General features: G+C 39.7%; 1 protein-coding gene across 3 annotated transcripts in view; it reads right to left on the bottom strand.

Moving 5' to 3' along the window:
- Positions 1–17,742, bottom strand: part of slc38a9 (solute carrier family 38 member 9) — a 47,422-nt gene that overhangs the window by 19,972 nt on the left and 9,708 nt on the right. For all 3 annotated transcript variants that reach the window (XM_033646912.2, XM_033646910.2, XM_078161886.1), the window contains exons 3-8: positions 17,429–17,558; positions 12,009–12,127; positions 11,835–11,898; positions 11,557–11,650; positions 4,401–4,571; positions 930–989 (exon numbers count right to left, since the gene is read on the bottom strand). In XM_033646912.2, coding sequence (XP_033502803.1) covers positions 930–989; positions 4,401–4,571; positions 11,557–11,650; positions 11,835–11,898; positions 12,009–12,127; positions 17,429–17,558 — 638 coding nt within the window. The remainder of the gene's footprint in view (positions 1–929; positions 990–4,400; positions 4,572–11,556; positions 11,651–11,834; positions 11,899–12,008; positions 12,128–17,428; positions 17,559–17,742) is intronic.

Here is a 17,742-nt window from a genome sequence, read left to right on the forward strand (position 1 = left end):
TATCTAACAATCTGTTCCATCCAGATATATCAAATATTACTCATCGTGGATTTGCATTATCATCGGAGCAAATTTTTTGCATTGCCCTGTGATTCTTAAGCAGCGGCAGTTTTCTTTCTAACATCAGAGATACTGAACACATCAGCGAGGCAATGATTTGTTTGGTCGTAAGAAAAGTGACTCTGGCTCTGAAAACTTTTGCCCGTTTTTGTGGTTTTCCCTGGGCATAAATCAGAAAGGATCATCAAAGAATGAAAGGGTAAATGTGACCTGTAGTGTAAAAGTTCTTTGAGTGGTCAGAAGACTAGAAAAGCGTTTTACAGGTGAAGTCCATTTACCATTAATGCAATACAGGTTAAATTTAGCATAATGACGCCATCAATCATTATCATCCAAGCAAATAAAAACAATGAAAACCAAAACTGTTAGATTTCAATAAGGACATTTTCATACACTCCATTGTAAGCTAGGACTGGGACACTCAGTTTTTATGGTTGAATATTAGTTATGACAGTAACTCATGTGGATAAAAGGTTGTCAGTTTCATAGTTATTTGATATATTTAGCCGATGCATTATTAAATTAAGGGTTGGAATTATTATTAATTAAAGCCTTTTTTAGTGAATGTGGTTTTAATATGCTCTGCATTAATTAAAACGTGTGTTTACATTCTCTAGGACAGTTAGGCCTTAATCATTTGTGTATATGCATGGCTGAGGCAGTTCTAAATGTGTTTGCAGAATATGAACAAATTCAAAGTAAGAAAATAATAATGACTCCCAGATTTGTGTGTAAAATGTTCATGCCCACAGTTTAATCACAGATTTGCTCGATCACAGTGTTTGTACATGAGGTCCAATGTGACCACTGCTAAAACCCACATCTACAATGAAGTTAAAGTTGAAAGTCAGATAGTGTAAGTGACTTACCTCTATCTGAGCTGTTGGTTCCAAACTCTGAATCTGACATGTTGACATTGTGAGCATAGTCTGTAGACAGGAGAGGAAACTATCAGATCAAGCAAAAGCTCTTTCTGCACTTTTAGTGGTGCAACCACTAATAATTTACCATCAGTCTCCACAAAATAACCATTATCTATAAGCAGGCTTTCTGATGTGTACTCTTAACAGTGCTGATATCACTCTCTCGACAGACAGAGCCACCCATCTACTCCCACCAGCCTGCTCTGCAACGGGTAACTCTAAGTGTACATCACTGCAGAATTTAAAAGGTCAAAAGAGGTTTGGACTTTGAAACATACAGAGATGTGTAGTTCCATGATATTTGCAAAATACATTAAGAACATATGATGTACAGTGAATCTGATGACATGAACTAGCTAGCTGCTTAACTAGCTACTTAAAAAGGTACACTACACAGGAATTGTGTTCCTGTTTGTAAACACGATCCTCAGTGAAACTGAAGCCAATCCCAGAATTACTCTTGCTTTGGAACAAGTGTTGTCCGCTTGACATTTCACCTCACAATATTGTGTTTTTGGTGTTGTGTCCATGATTTTTGTAGATTCCTCTGCACTGGCTGCCGCAGCTGCCCACCAGGTAACCCACAAAAAGCTGTGTAAAAATGAACTACACGTGGGCAGGCAGCAGGTGAGAAAAAAATGATTTTTTTATTTTTCAGAATGTGTAATATTTTAACATCTAAATCACTATTATCAAGCCGCAATTCCTTTTATTTGGTAAGTCAGTGACAACTGTAACCTTTGACTCTGTCGTCACATTCGTCACTAATGTGGAGGACTCCACCCATGAAACTTTTAAGCCTGAGGATGAGGTGGTAGCATACATTGAGTTTAAGACACCCAGGGAGGACCCTTTTAAGGTTTTATAGTGGTGTAGGGAGCATGCTAAAACGTTTCCTAACCTGGCAGTGATTGTGCAGAATGTTTTCGCCATCCCCGCATCAACCACAGCCAGTGGAAAAGACTTTTAGTCCACTGGATTTGTAATTCAAAAATGGAGAACCCAGCTTAATGTGATTAACTGTAGCCTGTGTGTGTTTAATCATGAGTGTGGGTTGGGTCGCAAGACTTTTATAAATTGGTGTGGGGAGGCATGGCTTCGACTTAGACATAATGACAGGTAACAGGTCAGTTCTGGTACTGAGCTTTATGGGTATGGATGGGTGCGGTTTTTCGAAAAAATGGACCAGTGCAGGACTCTAGCATGCAGCTTACAGTCTGGCACCTGGTTGCTACCGTTTTTTATTAAGTCCCAACCTCACCTGCGCACGGTGACCAGGAACATACCCAACACAGCAACATAAGAAGAAAGAAGAAAATTAGGGATGCACAATAATATTGGCATGTCGTCGATATTGGCTGATATTGGCTGTAAAATGAACCATCAGAATTGGCCAACATGTTTTTTCTTATTTTGCATAACGAATGAATATTACATACATTGAAAAGCAATGTATTTCATGTCTCCATCTGCTGGTGGGCCATCATGTTAAGAGTACGCATGTATAAAAAGATGTTAATTCCACTACAGAAGAGACTTGATGATCACTAAAATTAGCTGGGAAAAAAAGTTGATATATTGTAACCGGTATTGGTTATCGGTCAAATGAGTTGTTACATAACGGCAAAAAATACTATATCTAAACTCCTTAAGAAAATTCAAGCAGAGGGCAGAGTCTTTGCAGATAAATACACCAGCACACACTGAGAGTGGGTCAGTAGTGAGTAGTAGTAAACCTTTAAAGTCACAATGGCATGACAATGGACTCAGTGGTGAGCACATGGCGATGCAGACTTTGAAAAAATATGCTCATTAGAGCTGTAATCATTTGTGTATTCGTACTGAACCGTCACAGACAGTACAGAGGTGACAGCCTGGTGGACACAGCAGCAGCAGCAGCACACAGTATGGAGACTGATAGATGTAATAAGCAACCAAAGTTCCCAAGTGCAATTTCTGACTGGAAACATTTAGCTGTCCACCCCAGCAAGAGGTGCTGAGGTTAGCACAAAAAGTGGACTGGCAAATTAAACAGCACAGGTGGAAGACCCGTATGCACCTTCCTGGTCAGTCACAACAGCAGCAGAGAAAGAGCTGTGTAGTAAACAAGGACCTTTGTAGGGTATGTGGTTGGGAACACATCCAACATGCTAACACACATTCAACATGAACCAGATGCGGCAGTCACTGGGATGATAAATGTTTAAATACAGCCACGGTGGAACTCATGGAAACACTCATCCTAGTGCTAACGTCTTACTTTGTATCATTTTATGTATTTTTCTATGATGCCTACAATTCTGAAATGGTTTGTTAATATGTCGGACATATCATAAATACAGTCCGATATGGGAAAATAAATTTTCACTAGTTACAATCTTTTTTTGAAATGTGAAAATTCAATTGTAGATATCTGTAATCATTATTCTTACTAGAGAAAAAGGAATTACTGATATCCATCATTAAATTTGAGTGCATTTCCATTATCAGTTTAGATATGCCGTGCCACGCCAAGCTTTTCTTCACCTGAAACAAGCGTGTATATGTATTGCAAGACTCTACTCACCTCTGTCTGTGGGAGACGAGAGAGAAAGGTGTCTCTAAAAGTCTCTGTGTGGTCAACTCTCAGTACTTTTGTAGCTTCTAACTGAATCTTTGTGGTTTGGAGTTTAGTTTCTCTCCTGTGTCCTGTTTATACTTAAGATATCTGCTTCATTTTACTGTTTCATGTTCGCTATTAGCCGTATTAGAAGCTGCTTGAAAACTCAACATTTCCTTATTTTGGTGCTTCACAATAAAAATTTATACATAAGAAATTAACAGGGACTTTTATTGTGAATAATCTATAGGAAATGAAATTTGTTAAGCACTGAATTAGGGGAACTTTGTTAGCAGCTTTTCTTCAATAAAGGCAAGTCTAATACCCCTTTTCGACAGTCATGGGCTGGCTTGGCTTGGCTCACTTTGGTTTGGGCCGTCAGCCCAGCACAGCAGGGATTTGCATTTCCATTACAACAGGGCTACCTGCTGGAAGGTGTGTCTCTAACTGATGACGGCTTGTCTTGGGTGATGACATTTAAAAGCAGCAGGTTGCTCCACAGCTTAAGCCCCTGTTATTGTTATTGTGATTGCTGCATGTGTTTTTCCATCACACAGCAGGGCAGGTAAAAGACATTTACCTGTTGGGGTGAGCTGTTTGCAGAGGTGCAGTAAGAGCCTGTTGTTTGCATCTTTTCATCAACATCTTACTGTGGCTATTTATGCTTTTACTCTTCCTTTCTGTGGTACTAGTCTGCCCTACTGATTAAATGTTTGAAGGGCTGGCCATAATTAGACACCACTGATGTGTGCTGATCAACCAAATGAAACTGCATTGTGACACCTTTTTTCTGATGCTAACTCAGTACTGTGACTTACTGTAGATAAACTGTCCGGTGTTGTAAAGGAAATTGGACATGAGGACCCAGTAAACCACCATGGCTCCAATAAGTGACACCATGGAGAAGACCAAGCTGGACCACTTGCCAAACTTGCCAAAGTAGTACCTACAAACATCAGGGAATTCCCAGTCGGATGTGTCCATGTAGGCTGGAGAGAACACAGAGAATGAACAGATACATGTGGGATTATTTTTGCCATGTCACTGATAAAAAGCAGTACATTTCACTGTTCTCAATGATCATGCCCTTTAAATCATTTACTGCAAAGTCATCCACAGTTTGAGTCTTAGTCACTAGCTTTCCTTGTAGTCTTTGGCTATCAGAATTACAAGTCCTTACCCTGCTGTTTGTGGATGGGAGGTTAGCCAGGTCATAGGGACGTAAAATAGGTACAGGCATGTGGACATAAAAACTTACTTAACTTTAATTTCCAATGGGTGTTAACTGAGAAACATCCAATCAGTGAGCTAAACTTCTGTTAAGTAAACCTTTTAATAAATTCAGCTGTTTAAATCAGTTCACTTTCAGATTCAGGGTCAATTGTGGATGGATTCAGCAGCAATGACACTGTGTTTTGTTTCTGTTTCATAAATTCTAAGTTACAACTGTGACTTACATCTCTGGTTGCTATCTTAACCATAGCAACTGCCTACTCATGGATACATGGCTGTAGTATTTAGAGCACTTTACCCTACTAAACTGACAGGAAAAAAAGAACTCGAATGTTGATTACTTGTTGCCATCACGCAACACCTTTATGTCATTAAATTATTTAGGAGATCCCCAAGCCTCTCTGCTAACTAACTCTGAGATTTATGTGAATTTTTTCAGTGTAAAAACTTACTGCGGCAACCTGCAGCTCCTCTCACTTTACTCATTTGCAAAACAGACATTTAAAAATTTGCACTGTTTGTAAGTGCTGGGAAAAGATGAAAATCAATAGAATTTCAGCTACAATAAAGTCTAATCTTAAGAACTGTGATGTGATGTGTTTGCCTGACTTGGTCAGTTTCAGTGTACATGCTGCTGTGAGGTGTGAAAGGGTGCCAAATACATGTTAAAGGATCCACTCCTCTGCAGGAACAACAGTATAAAACAAACACATATTTTAATTAAAAACTGATTACTATTAGTTATGTACAGAAGGAAAATTTGTAGTAACAAAAAACTGACATGCAAGCAGGTGTACCCAGGGGTCCTAGCACTCAATGCAACTCGGAACCGAAGTTGCAGTGTCTTGGGGTACTCAGGAGGTAGAGGCAGTGGTAGGTAGTGGACAAAATGGCTCTTTTAACACATATGTTCTTGGGCATGCTAAAATGCCCTCCTGCAGTGGACACAGCCAAAAATCTGCTCCAGCCATAAGGGTCTGGAAGTGCAAGTCTGAGTTAAAACTAATCTCAATAAATCATTTCGTAATGTTCTCTGTGATAGACTGTAATCCCAAAAAGCAAAATACAAATGTATATGTTAAGTTATTTTTTCTGTTCACTGCTTTATTACTATAGAAAGAAACTCCTGAATCAACCATAGCATGATAGACAAGTATATCCATGATCTCCTAACTACATAGAATACTTAGTATTATGTGCAGAAGCTCAGTGATAGAAGCAGATTCTTAATTCATAATTCAGATCCCTATTAGTTGCCGCTAATGTAGAAGCTACTCCTCCACAAACGACAAAACAAACAAAACAGGACATGTAACCAGTGGCGGCTGCTATTGTAGCGAGTCACTAACTTATAAAAGGAACATTTAATTGAAGCTGTTTTTCAACCACACTCATGCCATAGAACCACAGCAAAACACACCTCAAAGATTTTCAGATGGGTTTAACAGTGAAAATGAGCTATATGGCTTATGGAAATATGGAACTCAGGACGGCACTCTGTCAGAAGACTCCACTCGCAAACATCGGGATAGGACTGAGCTCGGAATGTGAAGCGCTGTCAATCACAAAGGGGTTCAGCCTTTAGACAATTCCTCTAATCATCATGCATACACCTAGTGTCCTCTACCGCCTACTGCTCCATTAGGTCCCAAGGAAGCTGAGCCTCCCTGGAAGTGACGATTTTGTTGCATTTATCCAATGACCATCTCGCTTTGCTGCATGAAAAAAACCTGCTCAGCGTTGTCTCATAAGAATTCTTGGAGGCTCCGCGTCCACCGTGCTGAGAATGTATGACAGGGAGGTCGCGTTTGAAAACTGGTGATAAACAGCTGACGTTTGAACATCATAGTCACGATGTGAAACGCATCCTAGTGCACGTTTAATGCAATGTAAATTCAATAGTGCATATTTGACCATTTCTTCTATGACATTTTAAGGGAAGATCAGCCTCCCTTGTTGTCTCAGAGCAATCGCCCCTGCATGTAACCCATATGAGAAAGTCTTATTTTTTATTTGTGCTGCAGGGTACTTTTAAAGGGTACTTTAAAAGGACTTTTAAAGAGTACTTTAAAAGTACCCTGTGAAGTTTTGACAACTGCTAGCACTACAGAGCAGTGCTTTCTAACATGTACTAAGAAACAAACCTATGCACCAGCGAAGGTGGGGTCGAAGACTGCAAGCAGGTTAAAATGGATGTAAACAATGCTGGTTTGAAATGTATTAGAAAAATCTGCTTTATGATGGTGTGTTTTATGAGGAAGTAAATGCACTCAACATATTTATTAGATCTCAAGGACACACACAATTGGTTTTGGTGAGGAAACACTGAATGGAAATAGAAACTTTGTTCACAAGACACCCCATCAGATACCTTTAATTCGAGTCAGTGGATTGCATAATGGAAACCCTCACCTTTCCTAACAAACAGCACCAATAATGTTCTAAATATTTTCTCATATGATGTTAACAAGGTTGCCAACTCTCAAACTTTCAGCATGAGACACCCACTTACAGGCTCTGTCTCACACTCTCACACTGCCCAAACAAATCCCACACCAAATATGAGACAGACACAAAGCTACTCCCTAATGAAAAATACAGCTATGAAGGAGAGTTCTCAATCTCAACCTGAGCCCAACGGCTACAGAAAAACCCGACAGGTTGGACCAGGTTTGGGACGAAAATGTGCGCTGACTGGCCAGGTGACGTAGGGCTTGAGCTCTGCAAAAAAAAGAACTGTTTTTTGTTTTTTTTTGTTTGTTTGTTTTTTAAATAATTAAATATAAAAGAATAAAAAGTGCAGGCAGAGAGAGAAGGAGCTGGAGCAGCCAGGCTCCGTGCTGGTCTCTCTGTCCTTCCTCCCAGCCAGAGCAGGGAGGGAGCATTTCTCCCAAAGCAGCTGCTCTGGGAGGGAAATACAGTGTGGAGAGTTGGTGATCCACCGAGCTGGTCCATTTTCCACTTGAGACATGCATGGCTTGTGTCGCCACATAGCCGAAGCATCCCGGGCAATAGGAGCTGACTGCTGCTTTTTGTGGGGGTCAGGCTTGGTCGGGCTCAGGGTCAATATTTTAGGCTTTGATTCACACAGTTTGGTTATATTTGAGTTGTAAATTTTTCGGCACATTGAGAACTCTAACCTCCACACACAAAACAAACAATAAAACATGCAGCAAATACAATGGGGTTCCAACATCGATAGTGGTAGGACCCCAAAACAATAAAGCTCTCCGGAGTTTACAAGGCTAGTAATATTAGTTAGGTGTTACTTTAACATTCATCATTGTACTGGGGGGTAGTCACAGCTGTTGCGTATTCCCAGCACATTATTTAAAGCATTTTGTAGAAACTGATGATTATCTACATAATATGTATCCAATAGTGGGATAGTTAGTGGGCTAAAACTGTACATTAGTAGTTGAGGTAGCACGTTGAAAGGCAGATAGTTAAAGTGTTTATATGTTGTATTGACTTAAAAGTGGGGTGCACTGGTAGCTCACATGGGAAAGGTGCAGCTAGCCCTTGTTGCAGCAGCATACCATACCATGACTTAGTCATACCAAAAATTAGAAGAAAAAAAAAAAAAAAACATTCGGCCACAGGGGAAGCCACAGTGATAGGTCACATTTTAGCCATTTTTAAGCATTTTTCTGTTGTTATAGCACCACCCAGTTGCCAATTAGAATTAAATTTCTCCAGTTACCTTGAGGCGTCCTGTTCTACATATCTACCAAGTTTAGTAAAAATCAATATGGTGGTTAGGCCTAGATAAAAAATTAGCTCTCTAGCGCCCCCATTTTGTTTGATGTGGTCAATAATGGAGGGGTCCCCTCAGATTATGTGTGGTCATATGCCTACAAAGTTGCGTGGTGATCGGTGAAACCCTTGAGATGTTATACACCTTTATGTGATGAGCCACGCCCTCCGCAATATTTATTGCCTTATAGAAGCTCAGTTTTAGTAAGTTTTCCAACTTTTGCCAAGAGGGAACTTTAGATATTGGTCCCTAGATTATGTTCACCCAGTTTCATGCAGATCGGTCAAACTTCCTAGGAAGAGATTTTAAGTGTTTTTCAAAAAATTCAAAATGGTGGAAAATCTACAGTCAGGTCCATAATTATTTGGACAATGATACAGTTGTCGTCATTTTGGCTCTGTACACCACCACAATGGGTTTTAAATGAAACAATGAATACCTGCTTAAAGTGCAGACTCTCAGCTTTCATTTAAGGCTTTTTTCAAAAATGTAGTATGAACCGTGTAGGAATGACAACCATTTCTTCACACAGTCCCCCGACTTTAAGGGCTCATGAGTATTTGGACAAACTAACATAATCATCAATTAAACAGTCAGTTTTAATACTTGGTTGCAAATCCTTTACAGTCAATGACTGCCTGAAGTGTTGGACACATAGGCATCACCAGATGCTGGGTTTCTTCCCTGGTGATGCTCTGCCAGCCCTTTACTGCAGCCGTCTGCACTTCCTGCTTGTGTTTTGGGTGTTTTGCCCTCAGTTTTGGCTCACTTGGTGATCCACCGAGCTAGTCAATTTTCCACTTGAGACATGCATGGCTTGTGTCGCCACATAGCCGAAGCATCCCGGGCGATAGGAGCTGACTGCTGCTTTTTGTGGGGGTCAGGCTTGGTCGGGCTCAGGGTCAATATTTTAGGCTTTGATTCACACAGTTTGGTTATATTTGAGTTGTAAATTTTTCGGCACATTGAGAACTCTAACCTCCACACACAAAACAAACAATAAAACATGCAGCAAATACAATGACAACCATTTCTTCACACAGTCCCCCGACTTTAAGGGCTCATAAGTATTTGGACAAACTAACATAATCATCAATTAAACAGTCAGTTTTAATACTTGGTTGCAAATCCTTTACAGTCAATGACTGCCTGAAGTGTTGGACACATAGACATCATCAGATGCTGGGTTTCTTCCCTGGTGATGCTCTGCCAGCCCTTTACTGTAGCCGTCTGCACTTCCTGCTTGTGTTTTGGGTGTTTTGCCCTCAGTTTTGGCTTCAGCAAGAGAAACGCATGCTCAATTGGATTCAGGTCAGATGATATGACTTGACCATCACAGAACATTCCACTTCTTTGCCTTAAAAATGTCTTTGGTTGCTTTTGCAATATGCTTCAGGTCATTGTTCAACTGCACTGTGAAGCATCGTCCAATGAGTTTTGAAGCATTTAGTTGAATCTGAGCAGATAATGGTGCCCCAAACACTTCAGCTTTCATCCTGCTGCTCTTGTCAGCAAGACAAGACTTCACTAGAATAAATACAGAGGGTTTATCACAAGATGCAAACCATTGGTTAGCCTTAAAAATGGAAGGCCAGATTAGAGTTTGTCAAAAACCATCTAAAAAGCCTGTACAGTTGTGGAACAGCATACTATGGACAGATAAAACAAAGATCAACTACCAGAATGATGGGAAGACAAGAGAAGGAAGAAGGGAAGGAACTGCTCATGATCCAAAGCACACCACCTCATCAGTGAAGCATGGTGGAGGTACTGTTATGTCATGGCCATGTATGGCTGCCAGTGGAACTGGTTCTCTTGTATTTATTGATGATGTGACTGCTGACAAGAGCAGCAGGATGAAAGCTGAAGTGTTTGGGGCTACATTATCTGGTCAGATTCAGCAAAATGCTTCAAAACTCATTGGACGATGCTTCACAGTGCAGTTGGACAATGACCTGAAGCATACTGCAAAAGCAACCAAAGACATTTTTAAGGCAAAGAAGTGGAATGTTCTGCAACGGCCAAGTCATATCATCTGACCTGAATCCAATTGAGCATGCGTTTCTCTTGCTGAAGCCAAAACTGAGGGCAAAACACTCACAAGCAGGAAGTGCAGACGGCTGCAGTAAAGGGCTGGCAGAGCATCACCAGGGAAGAAGCCCAGCATCTGGTGATGCCTATGTGTCCAACACTTCAGGCAGTCATTGACTGTAAAGGATTTGCAACCAAGTATTAAAACTGACTGTTTAATTGATGATTATGTTAGTTTGTCCAAATACTTATGAGCCCTTAAAGTCAGGGGACTATGTGAAGAAATGGTTGTCATTCCTACACGGTTCATACTACATTTTTGAAAAAAGCCTTAAATGAAAGCTGAGAGTCTGCACTTTAAGCAGGTATTCATTGTTTCATTTAAAACCCATTGTGGTGGTGTACAGAGCCAAAATGATGACAACTGTATCATTGTCCAAATAATTATGGACCTGACTGTATATAACCGTAAGTTACGGGTCTTGAGGCATTTGTTCCTCATGAGGAGAGGCATCTCTGTGCAAAGTTTCATGTCTGTACGACATACAGGGCATGAGATATGTCCATTCAAAGTTTGCAAATTCAATCGGTTGTTATAGCGCCCCCTTTGGCCAATTGATGTAATATTGCTTCATTGGCATCCTCCCATGACCCTCTACCACTGTGCCAAATTTCACATGGATTGACCAAGTCAGTGAGGAGAAAAATGTGGAACAGACACACCCACAGACCCACAGACACATCCACAGACAGAGTTTTCGTCATTATATACAGTAGTAAATTACACTTAATTCTATGAAATTATTGAAACAAGTTGACTTGTATTAAACATAAAATAATGGATTTTCACATTAAAGGATAATTCCAGTTTCTTACATTTGAAAAAAAAAGTGTTATCATCAAATGTGCTAACTTTTTAGCTACTATCAGCAGAATAGTGTTGCTGGACTTACGTATTGCCTTTGGTGATTTGAGGACAATGTAACAACAGTAGAGCATCAGCAGGCCTGTGAAGATGAGGATGAAGATTCCCAGGGTGAAACCAGCCTAAATGGACAAAGACAACACTGACTATTTAGATTTTAGTTTTTGTCCTGTTAGGCAAATTTAATGAGCAAACATGCTGCAAGTCTGCATTTCAAGATTAACTGAGGTCAGTACAAAACTAGTCCTTTTAGATGCAGCTTTGCAGGAGCCAAGGACTTGAAGTATGTGTAATAAGGCAAATCACCTGCTTTATACCCCAGGGTATGCTGAGTATAGATGTACCCATCATTGTGTTCCATATCGCAAATCTGTGAGCGGGGAAAAGCAAGGTTACCATCAAAGCAGTCAAAGACAGTCACAAATATAAATGCAACATTTAGCTCAGGCTGATTTGCTGACTGATGCTGGCAGGGCTTACATGGTGATGATACTTGGGTTTTTAGAAGAGTGGTCACTGCTTGTAACCTTGAAAGCTGTCCCCAGTGGACTGTAGATGTAGATCTCCTCTGGTCGGGGGATCACATGGTCTGGAGGACTCTGAACGAAACAATAGCCAGATACAAAACATGAAGTCCTTACAGGTACATAACATGAGCCTTTAAAGGGGCATTAATAAAGGAATTATGTTTGTGTTACAGTGGTATTATATTTATTTGTAACAGAAACAAAAAAACATATCATTGGGAGCACATTACCACGACATACAAATTAATCTTCAACACTCAACAGCCATTGACCTGATAGAGGTCTCATGAGATCATAATATACAAAACTTCAACCCATGTATGTACTAAAAAATAGTAACTTGGAGGTTTATTTTTAAATAACAAAGTGGCTTTGGGGTGTATTTTCATTATACCATGGACAAAGATTTTTATAGTTCTGGGCAGTGCGTTTTTTTTCATGTAAGTTTTATTCCCAATATATTTGGAAACCTTGCAAAACTATGGCAACCTGCGTGGCAAAACATTACTTGCAAAAAAAACAGACCTCCCTTTCTAAGAGGAGTACTAAATGACAAAACCTCTCAGTGTTATTGTAAAAACTTCCTAGGCAATTCCTGCAGAGGGTGCTGTGGGTATGCTCAGGGCCTTCACCGGGGGCCCGTTGCACAAAAGAAGGATTCAGACATCCAGGATAAATGACTGAACTGGGTTCAGTGAATCCAAAACAAGAGCGTCCAGGCTTAATTGGTTGCACAAAGACCAAGCCAGGATGAGCAGACACGGATTCATCAAGCCAGGTGAAACCAATCCTGGATCAGTGCGCGCACGCGGCTTCCTCAAATAGACCCCGCCATCGATCACAGATTCACCGATTCACCATGGCAACAAGAGCGGCGTACTTTTCCCCGTCGGAGGCAGAAATCCTCACGGAGGCTTACGAGGAGGTAAAGGATCAAATCAAAAAGAAAGGCAACACCGCCACAGTAATAAAACAACTAGAGAAAGCGTGGCAAAGTACTGCAGACCGCCTGAATGCGTAAGTAGTGCACAAATACACACTCACTGCTCCGCTGAAACCATCACAATTACAATCCAAATAATTAATAATTAACATCTCCGAAAACGTAGTTGTACTCTGATTATGAATCAGTTGAAATTGTAACTGAAATTGGCTGCAGATGTGAGTGAAATTGTGTAAATGTAATTCCATCAGACTTTGATAAATAGATGAGCTCACTGACTTAATTGAATTTCCCTTTGGGATAAATAAAGTTCCTCTTATCTTATCTTATCTTATCTTATCTTTGCTCCTCATGCTCCATGCTCCTCTGCTGTTTCATTATATGTATGCAATTTTGTGTGTGCGTGCGTGTGTATGTGTGTATGTATATATATATATATATATATATATATATATATATATATATATATATATATATATATATATGATCCCCAGATTTTGTGAATAGGAAATCCTTTCACAGCATTAATGTTCAGGTGAACATGACTTTTTGATATTGTCGATTAACACTGTGCATTGCTTGTTATGTGCATTGATTGGTTTAATAGTCTTCATCTTATAATTTCAGATGGTCTGCGGTGCTGACTAGACCGAGTCTTTCGGACCTCTGGAATCTATCAGCGCCTATCACAAGGTGAGCCACACAGCCTCTATTAATAACCACTTTTTAACATCATGGCTGTGTCAAGAATGTCACTCTATTTATGAGGATGTGATGATGAGATTTTGTATTGACAAGTGAATTCTCTGGTTTGTTGCTGGGGGACAGGGGGTATGCCTGCCAGCCTTTTCTCCTCACACCATACAGACCCTCAGGAAGCACAGCAGGCCTATAATCATGCCCATGCCAGGACAAGGGCCAGGATCGAAATGACCTTTGGCTTCCTGAAGGCACACTTTCACTGTCTTAACCACTTAAGGGTCAGCCCTTTGAGGGCATGTGACATCACTGTGGCCTGTGCTGTCCTCCACAATGTGGCCTGCCTGAGGAAGGAGAGGGCCCCCAGAGTGCCATCACACATGGACTGGGACAATCCTGCCATCTTCCCTGATGACGACAGTGGTCGGCTGGTCAGGGACCAATATATGTTAAATTATTTTAATTAACATGCATGTTTTTAAATTTAAGTTAAATATGTCCTGCAGTGGCAGAGATGCATGCTGTGAATTTCAGTTAAATATGGCCTGCATTGGCAGAGGAATTTGTGTGTGGTTTTTTTATTCAATTTAAATTGATTTGGCCTCTTATGTTGTTTGTGCTGTATACTGTCTGTATACAAGCTTGCAGGGAGGCTACTGCATTCATTTATTTGTCTGTTCATTTGTTGTGTATGGATTTGTCCTGCATTTCTTTCAGTGTGCAGACATGCGGGGTGTATCACATACAGACCTTTGAATGTGTATTTATTCTTGTGTTGTATAATATGCTTTGATTCCCTGCTTTCTATCTTGTAGAGTCACTGTGTGACTTGAAAATATCAGTTTTGAAAGGAGCTGATGGTTTACTTGCTTTGATTTATCCTTATTCAATAACGGAACATCATATTACTCTTTGTGTATTTATATTTATATGGGATGTGTATTTTATATATATTCTATGGGAAACTGTAAATTATCTAATGATTGCAAAATCATCTAAAATCATCATTTATCTAAAATGATTGCAATTAATGATCACAAATGTTTAAAAAATGACAGTGGGTCTGGCTGAATGTGATAACAATGTGCAGTGGGCAGTGGAATAACTATTGGTTTCCGTTTGTGGTGACTGCTGACTGAGATAAGGGATGAGACTGAATAATAGATAATAATAGATCCTGGAACTTAGTCTAGTCTGGAGCAGGCCAGTTTCACAGAATAAATCTCCATGGTCACTTATGTCATAACATATCCCGCTTTCCACTATCCCGCTTTTGTGCAACCGGATCACGGATAAGTTGAGCCAGGATAACCAAGATATCCCGGCTTAATCCCTTATCCTAGTTTTGTGCAATAGGCCCCAGCTCAGACTCATGTAAAAGAGATAACATTTCTATTTAGGTATTTGTTTTTTATCTTCTACTTTTGCTGCTTTTTACTTACTATTTGTTGCTACTTATTCCTCCTGTCCGTATCTCTCTTATCCTTTCTTACGGTCCTTTCTTACTTATGTTTAAAAGGCATGACTGCTCACTGGCCTTGCAGATGTGCACAGCTTGTCAATCTTTTCAGATTTTGCACCTAAACTAGCTACCGTTGGTCTTGTCACATGATCAAATAGAGACTTGACATTACATACAAGTACATACAAGTTAGCCAATGAAACACTACTGCATACCTGTTATTGTCAAAAAAAAAAACCCCAAAGAAAATAATAAATTATTCATTTAATTGAATAGTTTTTATATATACAGTTTATTCGTGTTTTTTCTAGTTCATGTAGAATAGGCATATAATTTTGTTATAGACTGCTATTTAACCAAAAAAAAGAAAAGAAAAGAAAATCATGACAGAGATGGATTTGCATTTTTGAGTACATACAGGCTATAGTAAATGGCACCATTTTTAATTTAATGTGAGTTCTTCTTTGAACACAGGTGTAGTTCCGAGGTGGCAATCTGAATCATTCGCAATTTGTGGAGAGTTGTGGAATACAGTCAACATTTCCTGACATTTATATTGTCTTTAGAGTAGAGCCCAACCATTACTGGATTTTTGGGGCAGGTGCCAATTCCTATATTGGGAAGTAAGAAATTTCCAAAATCAATATATAGGCCGATCATTGTGGACAGAGAGCTCCGATGTTGAGTGATGCAACTTCTAACAGTCGTATGCTCATTTGCTGTTGGGACATTGTGTCATTGTGTTCCACACAAGAGCGTCTGCTGAGTCAAGCATATAAAATTCAGTTTACCGATCCGGTCTGGCTCTTAGTATCACACCAGTTACAAATATTTTACAACAGTCCAACCCTAACGCCTGAACATGCTTATGGCCATGAAAGTGCTTATGAACCTGTCTTATTGATATGAACTGTCAAGGAGTTGGTATTTGGTGACTTCTCTTTAACAGAAAGTCAAAAGAAAGATGATTTTCACTGTTGTTTTGTGCTATTTAGCTGTGGCTATGTACTACATTTGATTGTACATTTGAGAGAAATATTGTATGATATACTATAAAACTTTAATTAAAAGCCTTGTCCCGATTAAATGCCCAGTTCCTTTTCCTATCCCACTGTGGCAACACATTTTGACAAAGAAAGGCCTGTCTCAGTTGAATGCCTGGTCTGGTTACCAAGCAGTTCATTTTTATATTAGTTCTTTGGATGTATAAAACAGGTTGTTGGCTACCCACTTGAGCTAATGTTAGTTAGGTGCTTAAATCGCACATAGAAATATGCATGTTTAAACTTTGGTTAGTTTGGAGATGCTACATAGCATTAGCTCAGTTTGATTTTCCCTACTTCAATCGTTCCGTTAATTTTACTGCAACCATGAGCACCAAAGAATAATTCATTCAGATTCATCGCCATGACCAAAGAACAAGTGGTGACTCCCTACCTCTGAAGCTGTCATTCAAATAAACACAAGAAGTTTGTGCTCTAGAGAAAGCATCAGCACTCAGTGAATAACCTCCTAAGCCCTATGATAAGCTATTATGGCAAGGCTTAACTATACAGACCAGTGAGCAGTGATAACCAACATGTCTTTGGGGTCATCGGGTGGGAAATCAGAATGTGTCCATTCTTTAATTACCCTGTAAATTATTCATATTCCATTAGTCTGTAAGGGTCCACTTATCAAAAGAATCAAAAGGGTCTTTCATAAAATTAATCCAAGTTATGAATATCATTTTATCAGGATAAAGTGATGCTGTGTTGGTATGCCGGTTGCCATAAAACAAGTGTCATAACTCTCTGATGCCCTGTCTGTCAGAGCTAGATCAAATAAATGACTCATAATTGATATGTTATTTGAAGCCTAGTTTTTATACAAGTAATATTCATACTGGTTCAAATAAACAATGTGATCGTGTTTCCTATCTTTGCTGAGAAACAGTTTTGTGAAAAAGGAATTAAAGGCCTGTCCCATATAAATGCCTGTCCCAAATATAGGCCTGCTAAGTTTAGCGATTTAAGCAAATAATAGCCTGGGCTACTAATTGAAGTTTTACGGTACATGGTATACATACATATACATATACATACAAAAATGTGGTTAATGCAACATACCAAAATAATCAAAATACACTGACTACAACATTTCCAATACACGGTGTGTGTTTGGGCCATTTGGCCCCTTGCTACTGTGTGTCTAGTGTAGTGCATCTGTGCCACAGTCATGATAATGTGTCCATGGCTACAAAAAATAACTAAGTAGTGATGTGACCTACTAGCAGTCTGTCAGAGGAGCCTGTTAGTCTGCCGTAGTAATGGACTCTGCTGTTGAGGATGGCAGCCTCAGCAGAGACTCTCTCCTGTGGCTCATCAGCTACAATATTCCTGGGCTCTACATGGAAAGGTCTGGAAGAAGCAGACAAAAAAAATCATGTAATATGTAGCAATATTCAACTCATTTTCACAATCCATTAAAGTTTAAAGTCATGCCAAAGTGCCATACATTCTCTGATTCCAACTTCTCCAGTGTGAGGATTGGCTGCTCTTCTCTATTTCATATCATTCTAAACTGAATATCTTTAGGTTTTAA

The sequence above is a fragment of the Epinephelus lanceolatus genome, chromosome 19, assembly GCF_041903045.1.
Source record: "Epinephelus lanceolatus isolate andai-2023 chromosome 19, ASM4190304v1, whole genome shotgun sequence".
Lineage (NCBI taxonomy): Eukaryota > Metazoa > Chordata > Actinopteri > Perciformes > Serranidae > Epinephelus > Epinephelus lanceolatus.